The 23405-nt window shown below is 42.1% G+C and overlaps 1 protein-coding gene across 9 annotated transcripts in view; it reads right to left on the bottom strand.

Annotated features, from left to right (window-relative positions):
• Positions 1–23405, bottom strand: part of CLEC16A (C-type lectin domain containing 16A) — a 172065-nt gene that overhangs the window by 90135 nt on the left and 58525 nt on the right. For all 9 annotated transcript variants that reach the window (XM_025203264.1, XM_006015503.2, XM_006015504.2 and 6 more), the window contains 5 exons: positions 18869–18991; positions 15051–15160; positions 14513–14557; positions 11572–11622; positions 7967–8095 (listed from right to left, as the gene is read on the bottom strand). In XM_025203264.1, the coding sequence (XP_025059049.1) occupies positions 7967–8095; positions 11572–11622; positions 14513–14557; positions 15051–15160; positions 18869–18991 (458 nt within the window). The remainder of the gene's footprint in view (positions 1–7966; positions 8096–11571; positions 11623–14512; positions 14558–15050; positions 15161–18868; positions 18992–23405) is intronic.

The raw sequence follows: 23405 nt of genomic DNA, 5'->3' as shown, positions 1-23405 counted from the left end.
GGGGGGGGTGTTGTGTGGGTAGGGATAGGATTTGTAGGGGCCTATGGGGAATGTGGAGGGTGTGTGTGTGTGTGTGCACATGTGCATGGTAGGGTGTGTGCATGTAGCAGTGAGCAAGGCTCCCCCAGAGGTGCACAGGTGTGTGACTGTGTGGGGGGGAGGGTGTGGTTGTGGGGTTTGCAGGGGACGGTTTATGGGTATGGTGGGGTGTGCATGGGAGCCCCCACACACGTCACCCTGAGCCAGTCAGCACCCGCCCCGCAACAGCCTGAAGCCTGCATGTCCTGTGGTGCCTCCCTGTCACCGCCAACAGTGTGCAGTTCCAGCCCCACCCCTCCCCTGCTCTGGACTCACCCTGGAGGTAGTAGACCAGTCAGAACCCATGTGCACAGCTCTGACCCCAGCCCACCCTGTGCCTGCTGTGCACCACCCACCCATGGTGCTTCCTGCCACCCCCTGGGCACTCAATGTGGCTGGGGTGGCTTCACGGCCTGACTGCTTTTCTAGACAGCCCGGGCGGTGGTGGCTCCTTCCAGCTGCCATCACCGCTGGCCCCAGCTCCATAGTACTGGCACAGGATCATGCACAGAGCCCCAACCCAACATGCCTAGTGCCTGCTCCAGACCTGCCAGTGCTGAGCAGCAGCTGCAGCTGGGCAGAAACTGGTCCCTGGAATGGGGCAAAAGCAGCCCCTTCCCCTCGCCGCTGGTGAGCCCTTCCTGCTAAAGCCACCCAGAGCCCATGCTGGGCTGCCCTGCATCAGCTCTGCACTGCCACTGCTGCCCCTGGGCAGCAGCAAGGGAAGGGACCACTTTTCCCTCATGCTGAGGAACAATTTCTGTCCAGCCACTGCTGCTGCTGCTGCTGCCACTGCTCAGCACTGGCGAGCCTGGAGCAGGAGTGGGACATACTGGGTCAGAGCTGTACACATGGGTCCCCTCTGGTACTATGGGCCCCGGGCCGCCTCCTGTGCTGCCTAGAAAGGCAGTTTAGCTGCCGAGCCACCCTAGCCCCACTGTGTGTACAGGAGGCAGCAAGACGCACCACAAGCAGGCACTGCCTGGGCCAGGTGAGACCAATAGACCCATCGTGGGCTGAATAAAGCCCCTCAAAGGGCCAAATTCAGCTCACAAACCGTGTTTTGCTCAACCCTGTTCTACATGCTGTTGTTTGGATTAAAGCATGGAGGTCACAGTACAAACCAAAATCTCCCAAATAATCATCCAGTTAAGAAAGACAGACTGTGCTTATGCCATTGTTGTTTCTAAAGTATATGCAAGTAGAAGAAAGCTTAAACCCAACATGACTACCCTTAGCAATAAGTACCATGAACATGGACACAAAAAGGTGGGGGGTTTTCTCCAAAACTTGTAAGGCACCTTTAAAATAATGTTTTCTACACTGTTAAGAATTAAAATGAGTACTTCAGACTTGCCACAGAGAGAAAGAAGCATCTTACATGCCAAAGAAATTTATTGCAAAATAAAGCTAAGCTATTTGTTTTAATTTTAAGCAGTTACAATATAGTCAGTATATAATCCAAATTCATAGTTTCATAGTCTGTAGGGTCAGAAGGGACCTTGACAGATCATCAAGTCCGACCCCCTGCTGTGGCAGGAAAGAGCACTGGGGTCAAATGACCCCAGCAAGGTGTTCATTTAGCCTCCTCTTAAAGACCCCCAGGGTAGGAGCCAGCACCACTTCTCTTGGAAGTTGGTTCCAGATCCTAGCTGCCCTGACTGTGAACTAGCGCCTCCTGATGTCTAGTCTGAATTGCTTAATTCTAATTTGCAAATTAAATTTCTTTACCTACAACAACAACCAATAATCCCTAAAAAATTAAGTGATGGAAAACCTCATCTCTTTCCAAGAAAAGTATTTACATAGTTCACTTATGATGGCATATCTAAAAATGGTACCCCCCCCCTAAAATTCCACAAAATATTTACCATTAGGCTGCAGTTAAGCAGAAGAATGCTCATCTGACAGTGAAACATGCAGTAAGGTTAATAAGTGAATAATATATATAAATAAATAAATAAATAAATAAAACCAAACTTGAATGCATCTTTTAAACTGTGAACATGGTGTATGGGATGTGACTCACTCTGACCCTTGCCACAGAAACAAGGAACTTTCTCTTCAGATTCATTCCAATCCCAAGAGTTTAACTGCTAAAACAAATGTTTCAAATCACAGTAACTGTATATTTGTTGCTTCAATATCTCCTGCTCAAGACCAAATATTCTGTTTCTGAGGAAGTTTCTATTCTGCTCTTATTTTGAAAAGTGTAAATGCTAATGTTGCAAGTGTAAATGCTGGATGATTTACACTTGCATCATTAGCAAGTGATAGCAGCCATTAGAACTAGGCAAGATCAGAACTATGTCAAAACTAAACCTCCGAGGGAGTGTGTAGACAAAACGGGGGCCCTAAACTGAAGAGGTGGGTTTTAAAAAAAACACTGCTTCAATTTACGGCTGATTACCTGAGTCATGCACACAGCCCGCTGACTTACCTGCCTCTCCAGCAGGGAGGGAAAGGCAAGCTGCTGGCAGGCGGAGTGGTCCCTGGGCTGCGGGGGGAGGGAGGTTCTTATGCTTCTCTCTGAGGCAGCACCTCCCCCCTCTCATGCCCCCCCAGGCAGCACCCACCCACAGGCATCCAGCTTGGGCGGTCCCAGGGGTACACTGCAGCTGCAGAGGGAAGCACCAGGCAACTCTTGCAGCTCAGGCGGTGTGGGGGGGGGGGGGACATGGAGAGAAACAAAAAAGATCAGGCTCACTGCTTTTCTTGGGTGAAGCTGCTTTTTTGGGCTGCTGCCAGGCTGCAAGCAGGGCTTCCGGCAGAACCATGGAGCTGCACAGAGCCCGGTGCTTTGCTCCATGGCTGTAGGTGCAGCAAACTAAAACTCCCTTGAAGAGTTTTAGTTTGCTGCGCCTCAAGTCATTTAATGCACAATATGCCACTGAGGCGTGCAAACACTGACACCATTGAAGCGGTGCAAAAACATTTAGCCCGCTTTAAAGTGTCATGCACACACACCTCCCGTTTCATCTACACATGGCTCAAGATAGAATTAACATATAGGAAAAGGCAAAACCTAAGTTTTGGCCCGAGTCTACAGAATAACCAATTTCTGAAACTTTACCTCGAATACCAATTTTAGCAGCTTTAAGGCACCCAAATGTTTTAACAGTTGGAGGCATTTCAAATTCACTGAAATGTTTTGAATTGTTCTTAACTAGCAGTGGGGGTGAGCACTCAGCCCAGCATGCCTTGCAGTAGCCAAACCGGGGGGTGGAAATGAAGGATTTGCGGATCCAGGAGTGGGTGACCTATGGCTAGGGGTATTTTCACTTTTCTGCTTTTTTCTCCTGAACACAAGTTCAATGAAAATCAACAGCATGCTGAACCTTAGACATTATGAATTAAGACCTTAGACTTTGGGTGCCTGAAAGGGGGTGGGTACTTGGACCTACATGTTGGGTTCCCAGGGGCTGTGGGGCACGATGAGGGGCCAGGGCTGTAGGGAGTAAGGGTGCATCCTTGAACAGGGGCTGCTTTCTGGTAAAAAACACATTTCAAACCGAACATCCAGTTTATGCACTTGACCTACTCCCATTAATAGCTGAAGGCTGTCTTCCTAGTTTGTTCTTTGCAAGGGGGCGGGGGGGGGTGTCAGACGGCAGAGGTGGCAGAAATGCTCATTCCATTTAACATACGACTTTTCGTTTGGGACTTGCCATTCATTTATGAGTTCTGAAAGTGGTTTCTACATGTACAGATTGCTATGAATAGGTCTCTACAAGTGTCTGCCTCTATCTGGTTTGGCAAGGAGAGCAGAAGATTGCAGATTCTTCTGTATTTGGATTTTAGAAATTACTCCATTACAGGTGGATTAGCATGTTGGAGGGATCTTGTGCTATTTTTTAATCTCCAAAGACAATGAGTCTGAAGCAGGTCTATGTTGTACTCATAGATCTTAAATCTGAAACCAGAAGAATTGGCCACTAAGGTTTTCTAGAGCAGCAAGTGATAAAAACAAGCTGTAGATGGCCCTGAAAAAATGCCTGCCTGCTTCATTGCTTTCTCTTTTAAGCTGGTTAGCACTCTTGAATATTTATGGAGGCAGCATCTGAGGAATGGAGAGACCCTTCTTGCTTTTCAGATCAAGCTTATTTTTCCCGGCAGGAAGAGAACCTATGGGCTGAGAGCTAGACACACAACTGCCTTTACCTTGGAAAGAGTTTCAGGTGTAAGATGCCTAAATATGCTGCAGAATTGGAAAGGGGCAATGAGCCAGGCCCAGAGCTTTGATGCCATGTCAGTACAAGATAAAAGCTCTTCTTCAGGTGAGAACATAAAGGAGAAAGGTTTTTAAACCTCATCTTTCATAGCCTACTTGCAATTTTCTTCATAAGGCAACAATTCATATCCTTAATGAGCAAAATATAATCTCAAGAGTCTTCAGCTCTTCAGGAAACCTTGTTTCTGCTTGAGATTTCCTATGGCAAAGTTGTGCCTAGCACAGCAGGAAAAAGGCTCTGACTTGAAGCCTCAAGCCTCAGCCTTAATGGCTTGTAGCAGCAGAGCCTTATTTCACTTCTGATGGTTCTGAAAAACAGTGGCGATTCCTCAGCTAAGAGGAGACAGAACAAAGCAAAGCTGAAGTCAAGTGCCCACACTGAACAAAAACAACATGTAAAAAAAAGTTATATAAAAGTAGCCATTAGGAGAAGCTGAACTACTGATTATTCTGTTCCTGGAAGTTGAAATTCTGGTACCCTAAACTGAAGGGCCAGGCTTTAAGGAGAATTTTAACCCCTCTACACTGTACAGGAGAGAGCAAGAGAGACAATGTTAATTTGTTATGAAAAGAGATTGTGAAGCAGAACTCTAAGATATTTAACACACCTATTTTTGAACATTTTAATCTCTTATTTAGATGATGTTCAGAGCATGACACTAAGAGAGAATGCTAACACATTTCAATGAAGTATTGCTTATATTAATCTCAAATACCTCAGAGGAAACTGAATTCTAGGAAACTGGGGTGGGTTTTTTTGCTTTCTAAGAATGATACTGTTCAATGTGATAAAATACAAACCATGTTGCTATGAAACTTAAATGAAATATTTAGAATCAGCATCGATAGACAAAGTATATTTATAACATTCTTGGAAATGGTTGTTTTACTTTAGAAGTAAACATGCCCTCAAAATGCACACACATCTAACGAGATCTCAAGTATTAAGTAGGAAAGTGTGGTTCTCTAGCATCATGATCAATTCAACACTTGCAAAGGCAACAGCCCAGTATTATAATGCTTGTACCAAGGGCACTTTTTCAAATTGTGATTTTCAAAGGAAAAGTAATTTAATGAATGTGATCTTTGGTAGAATGAAAACAGCTTTCATTAAAACAACATAAAAATTTCCCCTGAGGACCTTTAAAGGCTTCCTTATCTTAATAAACGTATTTAAATATGAATGAAAAATTTGTTTGGAATCCTAAAATTATGCAGACTTTTTTTTTTTACTATAATTTCCTCTGTCCTTCCTAGTTATCTTACTTCTTAAAGAGTAGTATTTCTCCATTCACTGGGCACATATACAATGAATTAATGTGCCATAATTCCAGTGCGTTAAGTTTAGTACCTATATAACATTGGCATGTCTTTTAGGTGACACTGATGTGCAGTAGACGAATTCTACTCTGCATTAGCATGGCTTTAGCCATGATGTGCCATCATGCAGTTGAGTTAATCTACTGCACTTTTAGTGTCTCGTGTAGATGCACTCACTGACATCCACTTTCACAATCTCACCCTCTGACTTCTCTACTCACTTCTAAATCATACTGATATTTTAACACGACTGAACTCAAGACTGTTAACTCTCAATTCTCCTATCTATTTTCAAGCCTGCCTTTCACTTGTTCTGAGAGAAGTTTAACAAGCTCAGTCACTCAATACTCTCCCTCTTATTCCACTTTCCATCATATACTGATATTCATTCAACATCTGTTATCTTGTGTCCAGGATGCAAAAGTAACTGCCAATCCAATCCTTTACCTCGGAGCTCCTTGTGGATGGTCTCATTAACTTAACATGGGAAATCTAATGATTTCCCTGCCAGAAATCCAATTGTCATCTTTGCCTCAGCTTTCCCTGTAACACCCAGATCTTGCCATTTCCTACTATGCAGCATTCTCAAGATTCTCCTTTCTCTTGTTGTCACATCATCAGAAACTGACCCTGACTCTGACTCTGACTTTGCTTCCTGACAACTGAAGCCTATAGGGCTGTTTTTTGCTGTCTATGAAGTGTCTACTACAAGAGAGCTTCAAGCAACTACTGCAATGCAAATAATAAAGGATTGATTTCCATATAAGATGATTACAGATGAACAAAGGAGAGATTTAAACAGATTATTGGAAAAATCTTAAGATTCATTAATTCCTGGATACTTCCAGGTCAAATAGTGAAAGCCCAATTCCATGAGTCCAACTTACTGTCAGGCAAAAACCAAGATATGGGAGGTTGGGGCCTGACATTAAAAGCAGTGGTTCTCAACCTTCTAGGACTCAAGGCAACCCTCTCACTGAACTCCAGTCATCCTTCATTGGACTTCAGGTGCCCCGATAACTTTTGTGAATTCAGTGGCACCCAATTTCAAAAATTAGTTTATGTATTACAGTGCTTACCTCCTTCCAGAGAGGCTGGGCAGTGGGGAAATCATCCAGGAAGGGGCAAGACTTAGCTTGTGCTTATCTGCTTATCTCTTCATAGCTCATGGCACCCTTCAAAGTACCTGGAAGCACCCTAGGATACTGCAGCACCCTGGCTGAGAATCACTGTACTGAAGTGCCATGAGCTAGCAATGTCAAGCAGCAAGGATTCAAACTACAGTCCTAAATCAGGAGGGAAATCTGGTAAGTCTTGGAAATACCTGAAGGGTGATTATAGAGAGCATGCAGATGAAGTGTTCTCTGTGGCCATAGGGGACAGGACTGCTAGCAATAGCTTCAAGTTGCAACAAAGGAAAGGAGATGAAGAGGAACTTTCTGATTGAGGGTGGTCAAGCACTGGAACAAGTTACCTACAAAAGCAGTGGAATCTCCATCCCCAGAAATTTTCATAAGTAGACAGGACAGACACTTAGCTGGGATGATTAAATCGGGGCAAATCCCACCCTCAGCAAGGGGCTAGACTAGATGACCTTGCGAGGTCCCTCCTAGCCCTAACTTCCTATGACCAAGAGCACGCGAGTCAGAAGGCTGACATCTGTAAGGGACTGGGACATAGGTGATCACTAAGATGTAGCCACAAGGCAGAGAAGTTAGGAGCAGGAAGCAGGGATCCAGACCAGAGTCACTAGGCAACAGGTCCAGAGCAGGCAGCTGTCTGCAAGGGTAATCATTGGACTAAAGCCATGATCCAAGCATCTGGCCTGGAGTCAGGAGAAAGTAGCTGGCTGTCAGGATTCAAGCTGGAGCTAGGAGCCAGGATTAAGATAAGGCAAATTCTGTTGAGTAGGCAGACAGGTAATGAGTATGTAAGCAGCCATGTCCTCCCAGGTAAATGGGACCAGCTGGAGGTCATTAGGTGACTGACAGCCAGGCCCATTCCTGTGAGCAGGGGCACTGGAGGCTAAGTAACCTGCCTGATTTCCTGACTCCTGAGTCTGCCAGTACAAGAAATACAGCAGGAAAAACATTTGTGCACTGGGGAGGGTATGAACTGAGACAGAGATGAGATTTTCCCATCTTGAATCTTACAATGCTATTTCTAGGCCAATTTATTTGTAGAAAAATACTTCAAGTGTGCAAGAACAACAATAATTTTAACTGTTTAATCTGTTCTTCAAGTAAAAAATATTTGTCCATGGAAGGTGAAGGCTGCCGATTCTTTAGAAAGGTCTTTTGTATTATTTCAATATGGGGGAAAGATAGGCTTACTCACTCTTCGTGTTCTTTCCACATCTCCACATGGCAATCTTTTCACAAAATCAATACCAGTTAGTGGTGTCCCCGTTGGAGGCAGTAGAATGGAGGCATCCATCATCAGGTACTCTACATTCATGGGTTTAATCTGTAGAAATAATTTGTTTAACATGCAATATGGCAATCAAGTTGACACTTTTACTTTCAAATACAACTTCTACTTCTAATACAAACTACAAAACCAGCATATAGAGTATTTCAAGAACCCCCAATATGGTGCATCGTTTAAGTCAAAGTCTAAACAGTGGCAATCTTAATTTGCTCAATTGTCAAGATAAAAAAAACTTAGATTAACAGAATCCCAAACTCCATATATTTACAATTTAATTTCTGGGTACCCTGGAATACACTGATAGTATGTCAAAGAGTTCTGAAGAAAAGGAAGCAGGCATTGTACTGGACAACACAAGGTAGTCAAAAAATGACTGCAAGTAGTTCTATTGATTTTGTGATGGCTTGCTCTAGATGTGGCAAAACAAACCAGAGCTGACAGATGTAAGGATTTAAGCACTATAATCCACTGTCTTCCCAAAATAAATTCTCTAGAAATCCACACCCTCCCTCATTGCAAACAAAGAGCTGACCTGGCTTAGAATTACATCTTTAGAAGTAATACATCTTAGGAATCTAGACTAATGACACTTGGGCCTGACTTCCTCAGAAACTAGATGAATGGTTAAGGTTGACCAGAGAGAGAGAGAGAGAGAGAGAGAGAGAGAGAGTCATGACAACATATACAAAGTCACGTGAATTATAATAAATACATTCCACTTCAGTACAAAAACCTATGGTGCTTTGATAACTTTTTTTTGTTTTTTTGCAAACAGCCACAATCTGAGTATTGCCAAGATGCACACCTAAGACTAAAGTTGCTCAGCAAATAAGCCTGGTGGATTTAACACCACAAGACAAATACAGAATTCTAAATTAATGATAATGCTATTGTGAATGTGAAACCATAAGCAATGCAAAGTCCTGATAAGATGAACTAGATACCCTGATGATAAAAAGGGAACACCAAGCTGATCATGCTCGTCTTACTGATAAAAGCAACCAGAGTTCAAAAGAAAGAAGCTAATAGTTTCTATGGTTCTGACTTGACAAGTTGAAGTAGAGAAATGGTACCACAGTACTCAAGATACTGGTTCAGTCTCTATTTGAAATCCTATCTGCTGAGGTTAATGCAATGGCAGCTTTTTACTTCTCTTAGCCCAGTCACACACAGGGCAAACTGGATTCAGTTCCTCTTTCCACTTAAAAGGAATTGTTTACCACGTACAAATCATTTACATATGTGCAATCCCATTAAAGGCAGAGTTGCACAAACTCATAAAACCTCAACAGCCTCCATTACAAAAGATTGTACTTCCTCAGAGAGAACAGTTTTACTGTGATGTAGCAGCCAAGATGTTTCCAAGCACGCTTCAGTCACCTGCTGCTCCTCCTCCTGTGCTCCAAACCTGGAAGTGTACCAGTGAGATAACTCTGAACAGAAGGATGATCCTAGAGTGGCCTCATTCCACTAATGAGAATCAAGCAGTGCCAACAAAATCAATAGGATTACATCCAGTACTGATGGGAGAGAAGAATCTGGCTCTCAGATTGCATTTGAAAGAATTAAAAAAAAAAAGTGTAGTTGTGTACTCAGCTCATGACATGAAATTAGAGAAGTAAATAACAGAAACACCCAGCACTGCTTTTTGTTTGTTTTTAACATACAAATTAGAACCACATTACTGGCTTTAGAGATTTACATTTCAGATTAGTTAGGTCAATATTCCATAGAACAGACTTCTTTCTAAGGTTCGTCCTGAAAGTCTCCCCCACCCCTTCTGCAACAAAAACTGAAATTCTACATTTTAAAATACAAATTATCAAATTGTTTAGCCCCCTGCTACTAACAGGGAAAAATATTAGTGATCATAGTCAAAGATGCCTGGAGCACTGTTTTAACAACACAAAAAGACAATGCAGCTATTTAAGTAATATTAACTATGTTAAATTACTTAAATATCAATTCTCTCCAAAATCAGGTTTGCACTTTAAGAGGACTTTCTCCTCTAGCCAATGTTAAGCATAGTAACATCAGTTCCCATTAATGCTATTGCTCAGATGATAATTACAGATGATTTGATTAACTCATGGGCAAGTTGGTCAAGATTCTGGAGCTGGCTTTACATAAGAAGTATAACAGGACGGAACAATCCCTTGCAGCAGTACAGGCTGGGGACTGACTGGCTGGCCAGGAGCAGTGCAGAAGAGGACCTAGGGTTACAGTGGACAATAAGCCGAATATGAGACAACAGTGTGCCCTCATTGCAAAGAAGACTGCATTGGTAGGTGCACTGACAGCAGGTCAAGGGAAGCGATCATCAGGGATCCTGGTTTTCTCTGATTTAAAACAATCCCCAATTTTCAGTTAAAAAAAAAAAAGTAACCCCAAATTCACATTTTTCCATGATTTAAATGAAATACCCAGTTTCATTTATAGTGCTTACACTGGGTGTTTCATTTAAATCATGGAAAAAATGTGGATTTGGGGTTACTTTTTTTTTTTAAAGTCAAAATTGGGGATTATTTTAAATCAGAAAAAAAACAGCATCCCTGGTGATTATTCCCTTGTATTCAGCACTGGTGAGGCCATACGTGGAGTACTGTGTTCAGTTTTGGGCCCCCTACTGCAGAAAAGAAGTGGACAAATTGGAGAGAGTCCAGCAGAGGGCAATGAAAATGGTTTAGGGGCTGGGAAACATGATTTATGAGGAGAGGCTGCAGGGACTAGGCTTATTTAAATCTGAAGGGGGATTTGATAGCAGCCTTTAACTACTAGAAGGGTGGCTCTAAAGAGGATGGTGCTAGACTGTTGTCATCAGTGACAGATGACAGAACAAGGTCTCAAGTTGCAGCAAGGGAAGGTTAGGTTACATATTAGGAAGAATTTTCTCACTAAGAGGGTAGTAAAACACTGGAACAGGTTACCTAGGGAGGTGGTGGAATCTCCATCCTTGGAGGTTTTCAAGACCCAGCTAGACAAAGCTTTGGCTGGGATGATCTATTTGGGGATGGTCCTGCTCTGAGCAGGGGGTTGGACTACATGACCTCCTGAGGTCCCTCCCAACCCTAACTTTCTATGATTCTAACACTTAAAGAAGAGATGTACCCGTTTAGGTGCTGTTTACTCATTATGATTCCATTCCCTATTCAAGGAGAGAAGTACTTACCCAAACTGGAATCCTGCATTGAAAGTAGAGTTATTGGTTATTTATTCCTACTTTATATATTCCTAAGAAGAGGAAAGTAGGATGTGAAAAATCCTTCTACTTGTTTCTACAGTTAAGCAGTGCCACAGTTCCTAAGGGATAAGAGGTAATCTCCATATATGATTTTTCATATAATACCTGGGGGGAAGGGGAGGGTTAATGAAATCCTGTCAATTTTTAGGTAGAGGAGCTACATATACACACGCACAGTATTGAGAGCAAACAAAAACACACAACTAAAGACAAATGCATTCATTTATTCCAATTCAAGAAACAAACACATCACTGTTTCCGAGTTACTTACTGTCATACTCCGGTACTCATCTTCAAACATATCTAGAAAAATTTCTTCTCCCTTTAAAAAAAAATGAAATATTTATTTCTCATAAAAATGTATGTATTATGAACACTTGATGATGCCACCTATTTTTCTTTACACATTTATCATAGGCCACTAAGAAATTGAAAACCAAAAAAGAAATCCTGTATCATCTTTCAGTGATTCTTAAAACTCTCCTTAGCTAATACAGGGATAAAAGTGCAGTGTTCGTTAATCATTTTGGAATATTTAACATGACATCATAGTTCATTACTTAGGAGTTAAGATGTCCAAAATGCTCATATTTCAATCCTCATCTTTTACTTGCACTACACCGAAAGGAACGAAGTGTTGAAAATGTGTTGTTTTGGGTACAGACAGATTTAACAAATATATTGTTATCAAATAAGATAGGGTATGAACTGTTACCATGCAACTGTTATGGCTGCATGCTATCTTCAGCAGGGGGGGGGGGCAGCTCATCTTCAAGCAGCGGGGAGAGGAGCTCACACCATAGCTCCATGCCCTCATTTTAAGGATTTGGAATGATAAGGAAATCCCAGATGATCTCAGGGACATCATGATCGTGACAATTTTCAAGAAAGGAAACAAGTCTGAGTGAAAATCAGAGAGATTGCCTTGCTGTCTACCACAGGAAAGATCATTGCAAGAACCCTCCTGAACCATCCCCTTCCCCTTGGTAAAGAACTCCTCCCAAAATCTCTGTGGGTTTAGGGCATCAAGAGGCACAACTGACATGATCTTCACAGCTCACCAGCTGCAGGGAAAAATCCAGGAACACAAACCACTCTACATGGTTTTCTTTGACCTCTTGAAAGACTTCGAAAAGTGCTGCGGAGGAGCTTTCTGAAGTATAGATGCCACAGAAATAATCGTCATTCTTTTCCTGCTCCAGGACGGTATGTGAGCAGTGGTTCTCAGTAACAAATCTGTCACATCCCTTTGAGGTTAAGATGGGAGTTAAGCAAGGCTGTGTCATCACTCCAATGCTCTTCTCAATATTTCTTACCATGATGCTACACCTGACCACCAACAAACTTCCAGTCAGAGTGGAGCTGAACTACTAAATGAAATGGTGAACTGTTTAAATTCAGCTGACTCAAAGCCAAAACCAAGTTCACTCCAACTTCAAATCATCAAGCTCCAGTTTGCTGATGATGCTGTAGCACGTGCTCATTTGGAAGCAGACATTCAGGCAGTTGTCAACATCTTTACCAAGACATACAAGAAAATGGGACCAATGCTTAACGTTCAGAAGACTAAAGGTCCTCCATCAACAGTAATTCAGATTCACAGTGAGACTGGAGAACACCAAGTACTTCCCATACCACAGAAACCATGTCTCTCGGAAGGCTGACATCAACGAAGAAATCCAACATCGCCTTAAATGCAGAAGTGCAACCTTTGGACAATTGAAGAAACAGGTGTTCAAAGATCACAACATCAGATCTGAAACCAAGCTCATGGTTTATCAAGCAGTTGTGATCTCCACCTTACTGTACTGAGCTGAGACTAACAACATACAGGAGATCCCACAAGTCATTACAGAAGTACCACCAAACTCTGTCTGAAGAAGATCCTTCAAACCCAGTGCGAAGATAGACGCGCCAACATTAGTGTCCTCTTGCAAGCAAATACCACAAGTATTGAGGCAAGGATCATCCAATATCAACTTTGCTGGGCTGGCCATGTCATCTGGATGTCCAACTCCAGACTCTCAAGGCATGTTTTATTCTCTCAGCTCAGTAAGGATGTATGCTCAAGAGGAGGGCAGAGAAAGCACTTCAAGAGTGTACTCAAGGCCAACTTGAAAAAATGCAACACAGACATTAACTCATGGGAGACTACTGCTCAGGACTGCCCCAAATGGAGGAAGGGTCTGCTGAAAGGATCTCAGTACTTTGAAACCTTATGACAACACAAGAAGGTGAAAGAGCTGGAGTGGAATAAACAGTGTGTCGTGAACCAAATCAAGAATATGGAAGCACCCACCCTGTATAGAAAAGTGTGCCCGACTTGCAGCAGAATCTGTTGATCCTGTATTGGCCTTGTAAGGCATCTTCAGACCCACATATAAGACAACCATGGAAGACAATCAATCAATCTCAACCGCAAGGGACTGCTGAAGATGACAACCTTTGCACACTCCTATAGTAATGCAAGCATAGCAAGTCTGTTGTAATGTTAATTACATGCAATGTTAATTGAACAAAACAGGGGTAAAGTTAATGATACAGCTCACTAGCATGGCCTCAGGAGCATGCAGAGGTAACAGTTTCATCATGACAGCCGATGTGTGGCTTGGAGTAGGAACTCCTCCTTCCCTATTAAAGTGGTTAAAAGCTATGCCTGTGTACAGCCTTAAATGGAGAAAGAAGAAATATTTGAGACGCTAAGGGGGAAAACGAATGCTGAGCAAATAGTGCCATAAATAACCTTGTGTCTGGTTAATTCTGAAAGTCTGATAAGTGAGGTTTTATGTTTCAGATGTGGGTCAATGAAACAGGAGATAAATGCAAACCCTATGTGATATAGACACGTACTTTGATGTCTCACCTGAATTTTAGCCTATAATCCAAGTCCAAGCTTCTGAACCATTTCCAAGAAACACCTGCCAGTGTAATAATTCCTTCTGTATCACAAATATGGAGTTGCTCCCTCACCTCAAAACTCATGCAGTCTGGTGGCTCAATATGGACAAAACTCTTTAACCCCCAGTATTAAATAGTATCTTTCTTTACATGTTTTATATAAGCACAGAAAACAGAATATATATTTTTACTTACATATGCCCACACACAGGAAGGGAGAAAAGAAAGGAGGGAGGAGGATATTCTACACCACATTGGAAGACGGGATATTTATAGTAAGACTATTATTTTTATCCTTATTTATAAATATGTACCTTATAGAAACGCCGAAGGAGATGAACGCTTTCTTCTCTGGCCCCCTAAGAGGAGTGCATAAACATGGAACATCAGTTATGTTCCAATTAAATAATAAATTTACTGTCAATCAACCTAAAACATTCAAAAGAAAGCTTGTCCAGTAAATAGGTTTTAACACCACAGCCCACAACCTGCAGTTACAAAATCCTTTTCATCTGAGCAATCTTAATTTCATATCAATTTATCACTTGGGTTTAAAGACTACTTAGATGCATACACTTTGGGCCCATGGAGTGCACAAAATAAAGCAACAGCAGAACAGAGAATTTCAGGTTCTAACTTCTAATTCTTCAATTTAATTATACAAGTCTACCTAAAGGAAACTGGTTTAGTAGTTAAACTTAACAGAACAACTATTTACAGTTTTATCTCATGTCCAGGTGTTATGATAACCACCCTTAAGTATTGGTCTTGTAAGCATCAAACACTGAGAACTCTTCCTTAAGAAAGACAACCTAGTAACCATTTACCAGTCCAAGTATACAATATACCTACCTCAAGGCAAGCAAGATGAACATCTTTTATAATACTGCCACTTTTAGATAATACCAGCTGCTTAAGTAACAGACAGCCAAGTTCTAATGTTGCCAAACGGATTTTTCCATCTAAAGAAAGAAAAATTATTAATTCCAACGTACAAGGTATTTATTCATTATCAAAAACTTTTCATGGGTTGCCTCCTTTCCCCCCACCCCTCGAACTGCCACATACCATATTAAACTGCACTCACCAGTGCCGAACAGTACCATACCATGTTTTCTTAATAAGCACATAGACACCAAAATTATAATCTTGCAAAGCAACCTATATCAAAAGATAATTTTTGTCTTTGGTGAAACCCACTCCACTAGAAGTAATCTGTTAAGGAAAACTGTCCTCTAGAGTGTAAAGCTACTAAAAGTCAAGTGTTTTGACTTGGAGCTAAGCCAGACTGCATCAAGTGATAGAAGTTTAAGAAGTCTGGAGAAGGGAGCCAGATGACTCCATTCCCTAGTTCTATTGTACGGCAGTAGCCTTTGGGACCCCAGTCACAGACCATGACCCCAGGGCTGTCTGGAAGGGGGTGGCGAATCAGGGCGACCGCCCCGGGCCCCATGGAGCCGGACAGAGTGGCCATGGCAACTCTGAGCCGCTGCCTTCACATCCGGCCACTTGCTAACCCTCCTCCCCCGTCACCAATCGTGGTGGCAGATTCTTCACATCCAGGGAACGCAAGATGCAAGTGGGGTCAGGGCCCCGCATGAGCTGATTTGCCCTGGGCCCCACACCCTGCTCAAGTCAGCTCTGCATGACCCCTCCCATGCTAGAGGCTGCACAAATACATAACAGACTTCCTTTACCTTGAGGAACTTATATACAGATGTATAAGAATGTGTGTGGATCCAGGCATATTGGATGAACAAGCAAAGACAACACTGGTCAGTGCAACAGTTTGCAGTGTGGGCATACCAGCTGACCAACTGTTGGCAACGTTTTTCTAGAATTTTAAGGAGAAATTGGAAGTAGGATAAGGAGTTTATGGTGTGTTCTTCCCATGAATGAGGATAACAGAGCAGAAGATAGGAGTGCTGGCTTGAAAAACTGATGAGTAAAAGCAGTACAGGTTGGCATCAATGGCTGAGCAGCTGTGAGTACTGATATCCAAATAACTTATGGAAAACAGGTAGGAGGAGGATAGCCTGTGAACGGCCTTAAAAGCAAGGCAACTGATGTTTGACACGATGGAAAGGCAACAGTGACAAGGGTAATGTAATGAGCTTGGAAAAATATTAATTAGAAATGCTGTTGCAAGACTAAGGGAGTCAAAACTACAATCTACAAATGCAAGATAAGGATTGGATAAGTCCACATGTTAGAACGAGGACCTCGTGTAATAAAGGTTTTGCTGAACAAAATGTATAAGATTCACACGCGGCCTCTATAGGGACAGCAGGGTCAAAGCAAACCCTCAGGCTGTGCATGACTCAGGGAAGATAGTGATTTTGTTCAGAATTGAGATTGTTTTTGGATTTTTTGGAAGCAATTGCTCAGTAGCTCTGCTGTGACCACGCTGATCTAAAAGTAGCAGCTTGCATTCATGAGCAGATGTCAGAAGAACCAAGACTTTAGTCTGTACAGAAGGAAATGGTTTTAGAACAGAGGTAAACCCGAGTCATGAACATAGACTCATATTTATGTGGTTAGTTATGATTAACTATAGGAAAGTAGATCTGGAAGGGACCTTGCAAAGTCCAGCCCCCTGATCAAGGCAAAATCATCCCCAACTAACCTATTCCAGGCCAAGTGTCTGTCCTACCTACTCTTGAAAATTTCCTGGAATGGAGATTTCACAACCTCACTAGGTAGCCTGTTCCAATGCTTGATCACCCTCATGGTAAGAAGGCTCTTCCAAACCTCCAACCTAACAATTTCCTCCGCTTCATCTTGAGGCCATTGCTCCTAGTCTGGTACCTTACAGCAACAGAGAAAAAGCTATCTCCTGCCTCTCTATACCCACCCTTCAGATATTTGAAAACTTATAAAATCTCCCCTTCTATCTTCTCTTCCCCAGACTAAGTAACCCTAGTACTTTCAGTCTTTCCCCATACATCATGCTCTCCAGATCTCTAATAATTTTCTTGTTCTCTGCTAGACTCTTTCCAATCTGTCCATAGGCTTCTTGAAGTGTGGGAGCCAAACCTAGACAGTACTCCAGCTGAGATCTCACCAGTGCCAAACAGAACAGCAGAATCACTTCCCTTGATTTGCAAGCTGTATGCCTGTTAATACAACCCAGAATGCTAATGGCCTTTTCTTGCAAGAAGAGAACACTATTGGCTCATATTCAGCTTATGGTCTACTATAACCCCTAGGTCTCTTCTCTGAAGTACTGAGTTCAGAGGCACATCTTCAATTACACAAAAGTTGTAGAGGGAGAAAGAATAGACCAAAAAAGATAAAACTAACTGAACCCTTCCCCATCATTCTCCAGGGCATCTGGAGGTGTCTTGGCAGGGGAAGGGGAAAATAAAATAGGGATGAAGCAATTCAAAATCCCTAAAGCAACATTACTGGACAAACTGTATTATATCATAAGCTCGAGAGAGTCCAGAGAAGGGCCACCCATATGATCAGAGACCTGCATGGTAAGCCATATGAGGAGAGGCTGAGGGATTTTGGACTCTTCAGCCTAAAGAAAAGAAGGCTGAGAGGGGACCTGATTGTGGCTTACTGCTATATCAGAGGCGTACATCAGGGGCTCGGTGAACAACTGTTCCCCAGGGCGCCTTGGGGGAAAACTAGAAACAACGGCCACAAACTCCTGGAAGATAGTTTCAGGCTAAACATTAGGAAAAACTTCTTTACAACTAGGTTGTCCAGATTATGGAACAAGCTCCCCTCAGAAGTGGTACAATCATCTAGCCTAGAGGTCTTCAAGAGAAGACTGGATGGTCACCTGGCTGGGGTCATATCTGACCCCAGATGTCTTTCCTGCTCATGCAGGGGTCTGGACCCAATGATCCTTCAGGGTCCCTTACAGCCCTATGATTCTATGACAGAATAGAAATACTTTTTATTTAAACAGAGGGGAAATAAAATATATCCCTTCCTTCTGCAAGCATATGCATTCTCAGAACATGTGGCTTGGCACAGCTTAAGGCCTTGGACAGATGTACTATTTGAAGTGCACTCTGAATTCAAAGCACTCCAAATTGGAGTGAAATTTGGAGCTGCAAGAAATCAAGGAAAGCAAGCATTGTCCTCATAGACGCTCACTTAAACACACAATTTTGAACCTAAAAGAAAATTTAAAAAAAAATTGTAAATTTGCAGCCAAACAAATGAAGGTCAATTTCCTAGGAATGGGCACAAGGTTGTGAAAATTTGTATGTGGAGTTAAGAGTTAATGAATACTTTGAGGAGACTATTGAGGCAGATTGAAATATTTCAGCACACTGATTTGCAAAATTAGATCCTACAGTCGATTACAAATGGAAGCTCCCTCTCTGGTCATTGCTTGCTGAATGATTTGCTTAGCAGCACAGTAGTATGACAGACCTTCCTGCTCCATCTTGAACACAGCATTAATTACTCAATAAAAATGCAGCGACTCCAATGGAAGACGATCATTTGTCTTGCACAGGCAAGATGTCCATGTTATCCAAGTAGTATGTGGTAGCTGGAAACTGTGGTAGCTAGAAACTGGGTAGCACCGAGTTCCTTCCCCAGAAGGATAAAGGACCTGATGGCACTTAGTACCCTTAACATTAAGGCTAATTTTTCATAGTTTATAGCTACACAGAAGTCAGTTGAAGTGATCAAAAACCCTCTACCTGGTTGAGCAGCATAATTCATTATCCTGATGAGCCTTTCTGCAAGCACATGGTTGTACGAGTTTCTCTCTTCAGCATGCTCTGTTGGAAGCTGAATTCTCTCCAGTTTCATTGGGTCAATTCCTTTTGGGGGAAGTAAGAAAAGCTGGTTATGACAAAGCATTATGAAATTGGAACAGTCACCTTGAAGAGGCAGAACAACACAACTGCTAGTATTACTGTTACTTCTGAATGCCTAGAGCTTAAGACATGGAAGCAACAAGAGACTGGACAAGGTATACCCTTACAGGCTGGGATTTTAGAAAGATCTTAAGGAATCTTGAACTCCATTGGAATATATTTGAATACCTAAATACCCTGGATTCCTCTAAAAATCCCAGACTCAAAACCTATTTGTATGCAAACTGAAAATAATTTTATCCCATATTTTAAAGGTGTAAAACTTGAAAACTGAACTTAAAGCACAATAAAACATTGAAGATGCCACTTGCTACCAGCTGATAAGTGTAGTAGTCATAAATGAAATCTAACTTAAGAACACTTGTAGAAAGAGGCAATTAGTTGTGTCAGTCTTTAGTTTGGCAGAAACTATAAAGTGGCACCCTGCCCTGCCTTCTGCTCAAGAACAATAGGAATGGGGTTTTTTTTTGGTTAGGTGATAAATTGCTTTAATCCTATCAACCAGCTATTTCACATTTTGGAGTTCTGATCAAAAGGCCTTCAAATCAGGTTGCCTGTACCCCTGGAAACTCACTGGCTTTTGCGTCAGCATATACCAAGAAATTAAGAACATGTCTTTTCAAGCTATTCCTGTAAAATGGCAAGGTTATTTCTCAGAACCAGCTGGTTCTCAGAACAGTCTTGGTACAGTAGACCCTTTATAATAATAAAAAAAATGCTTAGGGCTGCTGAAGTGTTCATGGTTCTTATTTTGAGCAATCTTAATAAATACTGCTCCTAAAGACAAAAATGATGTACTCCACTTATTGAATTTCTAGTGTTCAAGTGAGTTGCTAAACATTTAAGATCATTTGCAATGCTGTATGCTTTACTACTTTTCTCCTTAATTTACAAGTTTTCAAAAGGAACATTTTTCAGTCTCACTGGGTATGACCCAGACCAGACAAAAAACACTTATAGTAAAATGTATGTATTTAATTTGTGGCAGCAACAGGATAAGTTGTGCTTGGCACTGTATAAAGCACACATGTTTTAGAACAGCTTTGGATATTACTTTTGCAAACACAATGCCCACCATAACTGGCTGGTGAAATTCTGTCTTTGCCAGACACTTTGAATACTGAAGCGAGATTAAGGCATACAAAACTGTTCACAAGGAGAGAGTCAATGTCTATTCATTTTAAAGTACTAGACCTGGGCGAGCAATTATTTTGGGCAGAGGGCCTAAGTTTTGGCAAGCCATTGAGGGCTGCATGACAGGCAGCCCAGGGCAGATAAATATTAATTTTCTACATTTTTTAGGGACCCCGCAGGCTGGATGGAATGGCCTGGTGGGCCGCATTTTGCCCACCCCTGTACTACACCATACTACAAAAAAGAAAAAACAAAAAGAAAGAGAAAAAAGGCGTATTTGAGAACCATTTTTTAAAGTGTTCTGTAAACACCAGAATGGCAGTACAGGATGTTTTGAGGCCCGTTCACTAGCAGAATAGTCTAGTTCCCATACCACTGCTGATGACAACAAACGTCTGCTATGCAGAAGTTAGGTACTTTCTTCAGCAGTGATCTTCAATCATGGTGACACAGCACCCTGGCATGCCTTGAAATCTTTTCAAGGGTGCTGCAGGTACCACTCAGTGTTTGCATTATTTAGGTGTGCAAACATGATTTACAAAATAAATTCAGAGATTTCAAATAAAAAATTATCATTTTAAGAACATTTTGAACTGTCGTGGGATTCCCCTGAACCAGCAATATGGTGTAATAGGATCCCAAGCAAAATGCAACAATTGCACTTCCTACCATGTAGCTATGGCATGGCAAAAAGAAAAATTGTTGTGATCCCACATCAGATTCTATCACATCTTCACCTGAATGTCTGACAGAGCCTAACTTGAAATTCTTCCTACACTTTTGCATTATCACTTTGTCCCAACACTGCTAGCTAGCAAAAACCATAAGCGATGCTCCTGTAAACAAAGCTTTCCTAGACACTTCTGCAGAAGTAACCATTTGATATTATCCCCCTACCTCCAAGCCACAAAAGTCAAATCCATCCAACCTGTACAACTCCCAAATGGAACGTGTATCCTATTTGCACTGACAATCAAGATCATGGCATTCAGCAGTGGGTATTCCATCCTTTTTGACTACAGCTCAAATCTGGCATTTACAAAATTAACGGACACAAAGAAAGAAGTCACAGGAGTTTGTTAGCTTGCCCTTTTTCAAACCCAGAAAACTTGTAAAGTCTACTAGACAATCCATGTTGCATAAAGGGGGAGCATAATACTAAACAGTAACACTGCACCATGAAAATTTACCCCAAACTGTTATCATAATTTGAAAAAGCAGAGATGTATAGATGCACTGTTAACAAGGAAAGCAGCTAAAGCGGGCATGAGAAAGCGATGTTAGTTGACATGCTTCACTCAGAGTTAAATTGCTTCATTTAGAGCAACTTAGATCAACACCTGAGGTTGCATCTACAGGGTAGGTGTCAAGAAGTTTCATGACTTCTGAGCAGTGATATAACACTCACAGAAGTGAGTCCCAGGTGACATACATATGGTACCACAACCCAGACTAGTTCAGTATGGGTTCACGACCCAAACTAGAAGCCACCAGAACAGATCAAGCAAAAGAAATACTAAAATCAGCCTTAGTGAAGGCTTAAAGGATTTAAATCCCCCAAAATCCATTTTGAGTCTTTTTTCAGAAGGTAAGCATAGAATCCACTCAAAAACATTCTAGCTATTTTATTTATTTATTTTTTACAAATAAACAACAAAACCTTGTCAATGTAATAACTACTAGAGATCAGCATGAAAGATAACACACTGATATCACTGCTTTTGAAATCTGTCAGCCAGGCTGGAATTTCTAAAATACCTGTTCATCTGTTCTAGTAGAAAGAATTTTTGTTACTTGAAATATATTTTCTATGTTTATCTTCAAACTAGCTTCATATGTTCTTCCAAAGCTGACTGTATCTGATCTCCCTTATTGCAATAAAAAGATTTTGAAAAAACTTTTATTTCCCAAAAGCCTTGGCAGTCTAATTTTAATAAATGCCCTTCAAAATGAATGGCAAATGTACAAAGCTAAAGCTTCAAGACTGCAAACTTCACTAAGCCATGAAGTGGGGCATATTCGGAACAAGTAAGGCTTTCAAGTCTTTTTTTTTTTTTTAATGGATCCCAGGTATTAATGCACAAGCTATCTAATATACAATAAGTTTGTGTTATCAACCATTTTTCCAGCAGCAGTTCTGGAGCCACTCAGCAAGTAAGCCTTTAACCACTTTAACATAATTTTCTAACCAGTTTTCAGCTGGTTAAATTTTCTCTGTTGAACTGTCTTAAACCCTCAAAAAGTGTATTACAGAACTTTACACATGTTGGTGTCATGAAAAGAGATCTCCCTGCCCCTTCAGGGGGGAAGGGGAAAGCTCTTCCTCAGGACTTCCCCAACTAGAAACCTTATTAGAATAGAAGCCTCCCCACTCCTGAGAAGACCCCCTGCAGCCAGCCCCAATGCAGCTTCACAAGGGGCAAACCTCTGGCTTCAAGACCCTGGCTCTTCTCAGTTCTTGCCTTCCATTGTGATCTGCAGCACCCCCACCTCTGGGGGCTCCTTTTCTGGTCAGCTTCTGGGCAGGAGGGAGGGTATTTTCTTCTTTTAAAAAGAGGTTTATCAGAGCGCTAGTGTCCCAAAACAGCCAATCTTTATTGTGCCGTTCCAGTTGCCTCTGTCTGCCCTGGAACCATCTCTGTCCCGTTCCCGTAGAGTTTTACTCATTTCTCCTCGGGATCAATCAGCCACACTAACAACAAAACAGTTACAAAGCTATAGTCTTAACTTCGGGGCAACACTCACCCAATATAATGAAACGTTATGTTCTGGGGAACAGGAATGCTAATGGTTAAAATGACAATTAAATTTATACTGCTTACTGTTTAGTGACTGCCAGCAGAAATAGCCCTGGCCCCTTATGTCTTCACCATGCTCCTGGCCCTGCGTCAGGGCCACTGGCGGGGAGACACGGATGCAGCCAAGACACTAGGGGCACTGCCCAGCTGCAGAGCCACAACTTCCCCTTGCCCCCACAGGCAGAGGCTGGGGCTGAAAATGGAGCCAGAGCTGCAGATCTTTCCTGTGCATGGATCCTGCCACCACTGGGAAGGAGGGAGAAATGTGCCAGGCCCCCCACAGGGATCAAGCAGTCTTCCCACTGCAGCAGTGAGACTCTTGGCCGTATGGTGGGTCTGCCCGGCCCCCCTGCAGTAGCAGGGCCTGGTCAAGGCAATGGGCTACGTGCGTCTCCTGCCAGCTGCTGGGCCCTCCCCAGATCACC

This window comes from Alligator sinensis, unplaced genomic scaffold, assembly GCF_000455745.1.
Source record: "Alligator sinensis unplaced genomic scaffold, ASM45574v1 scaffold73_1, whole genome shotgun sequence".
NCBI lineage: Eukaryota > Metazoa > Chordata > Crocodylia > Alligatoridae > Alligator > Alligator sinensis.
Note: the sequence above shows the minus strand (reverse complement) of the source record. Positions and strands in the feature narration are given on the sequence as shown.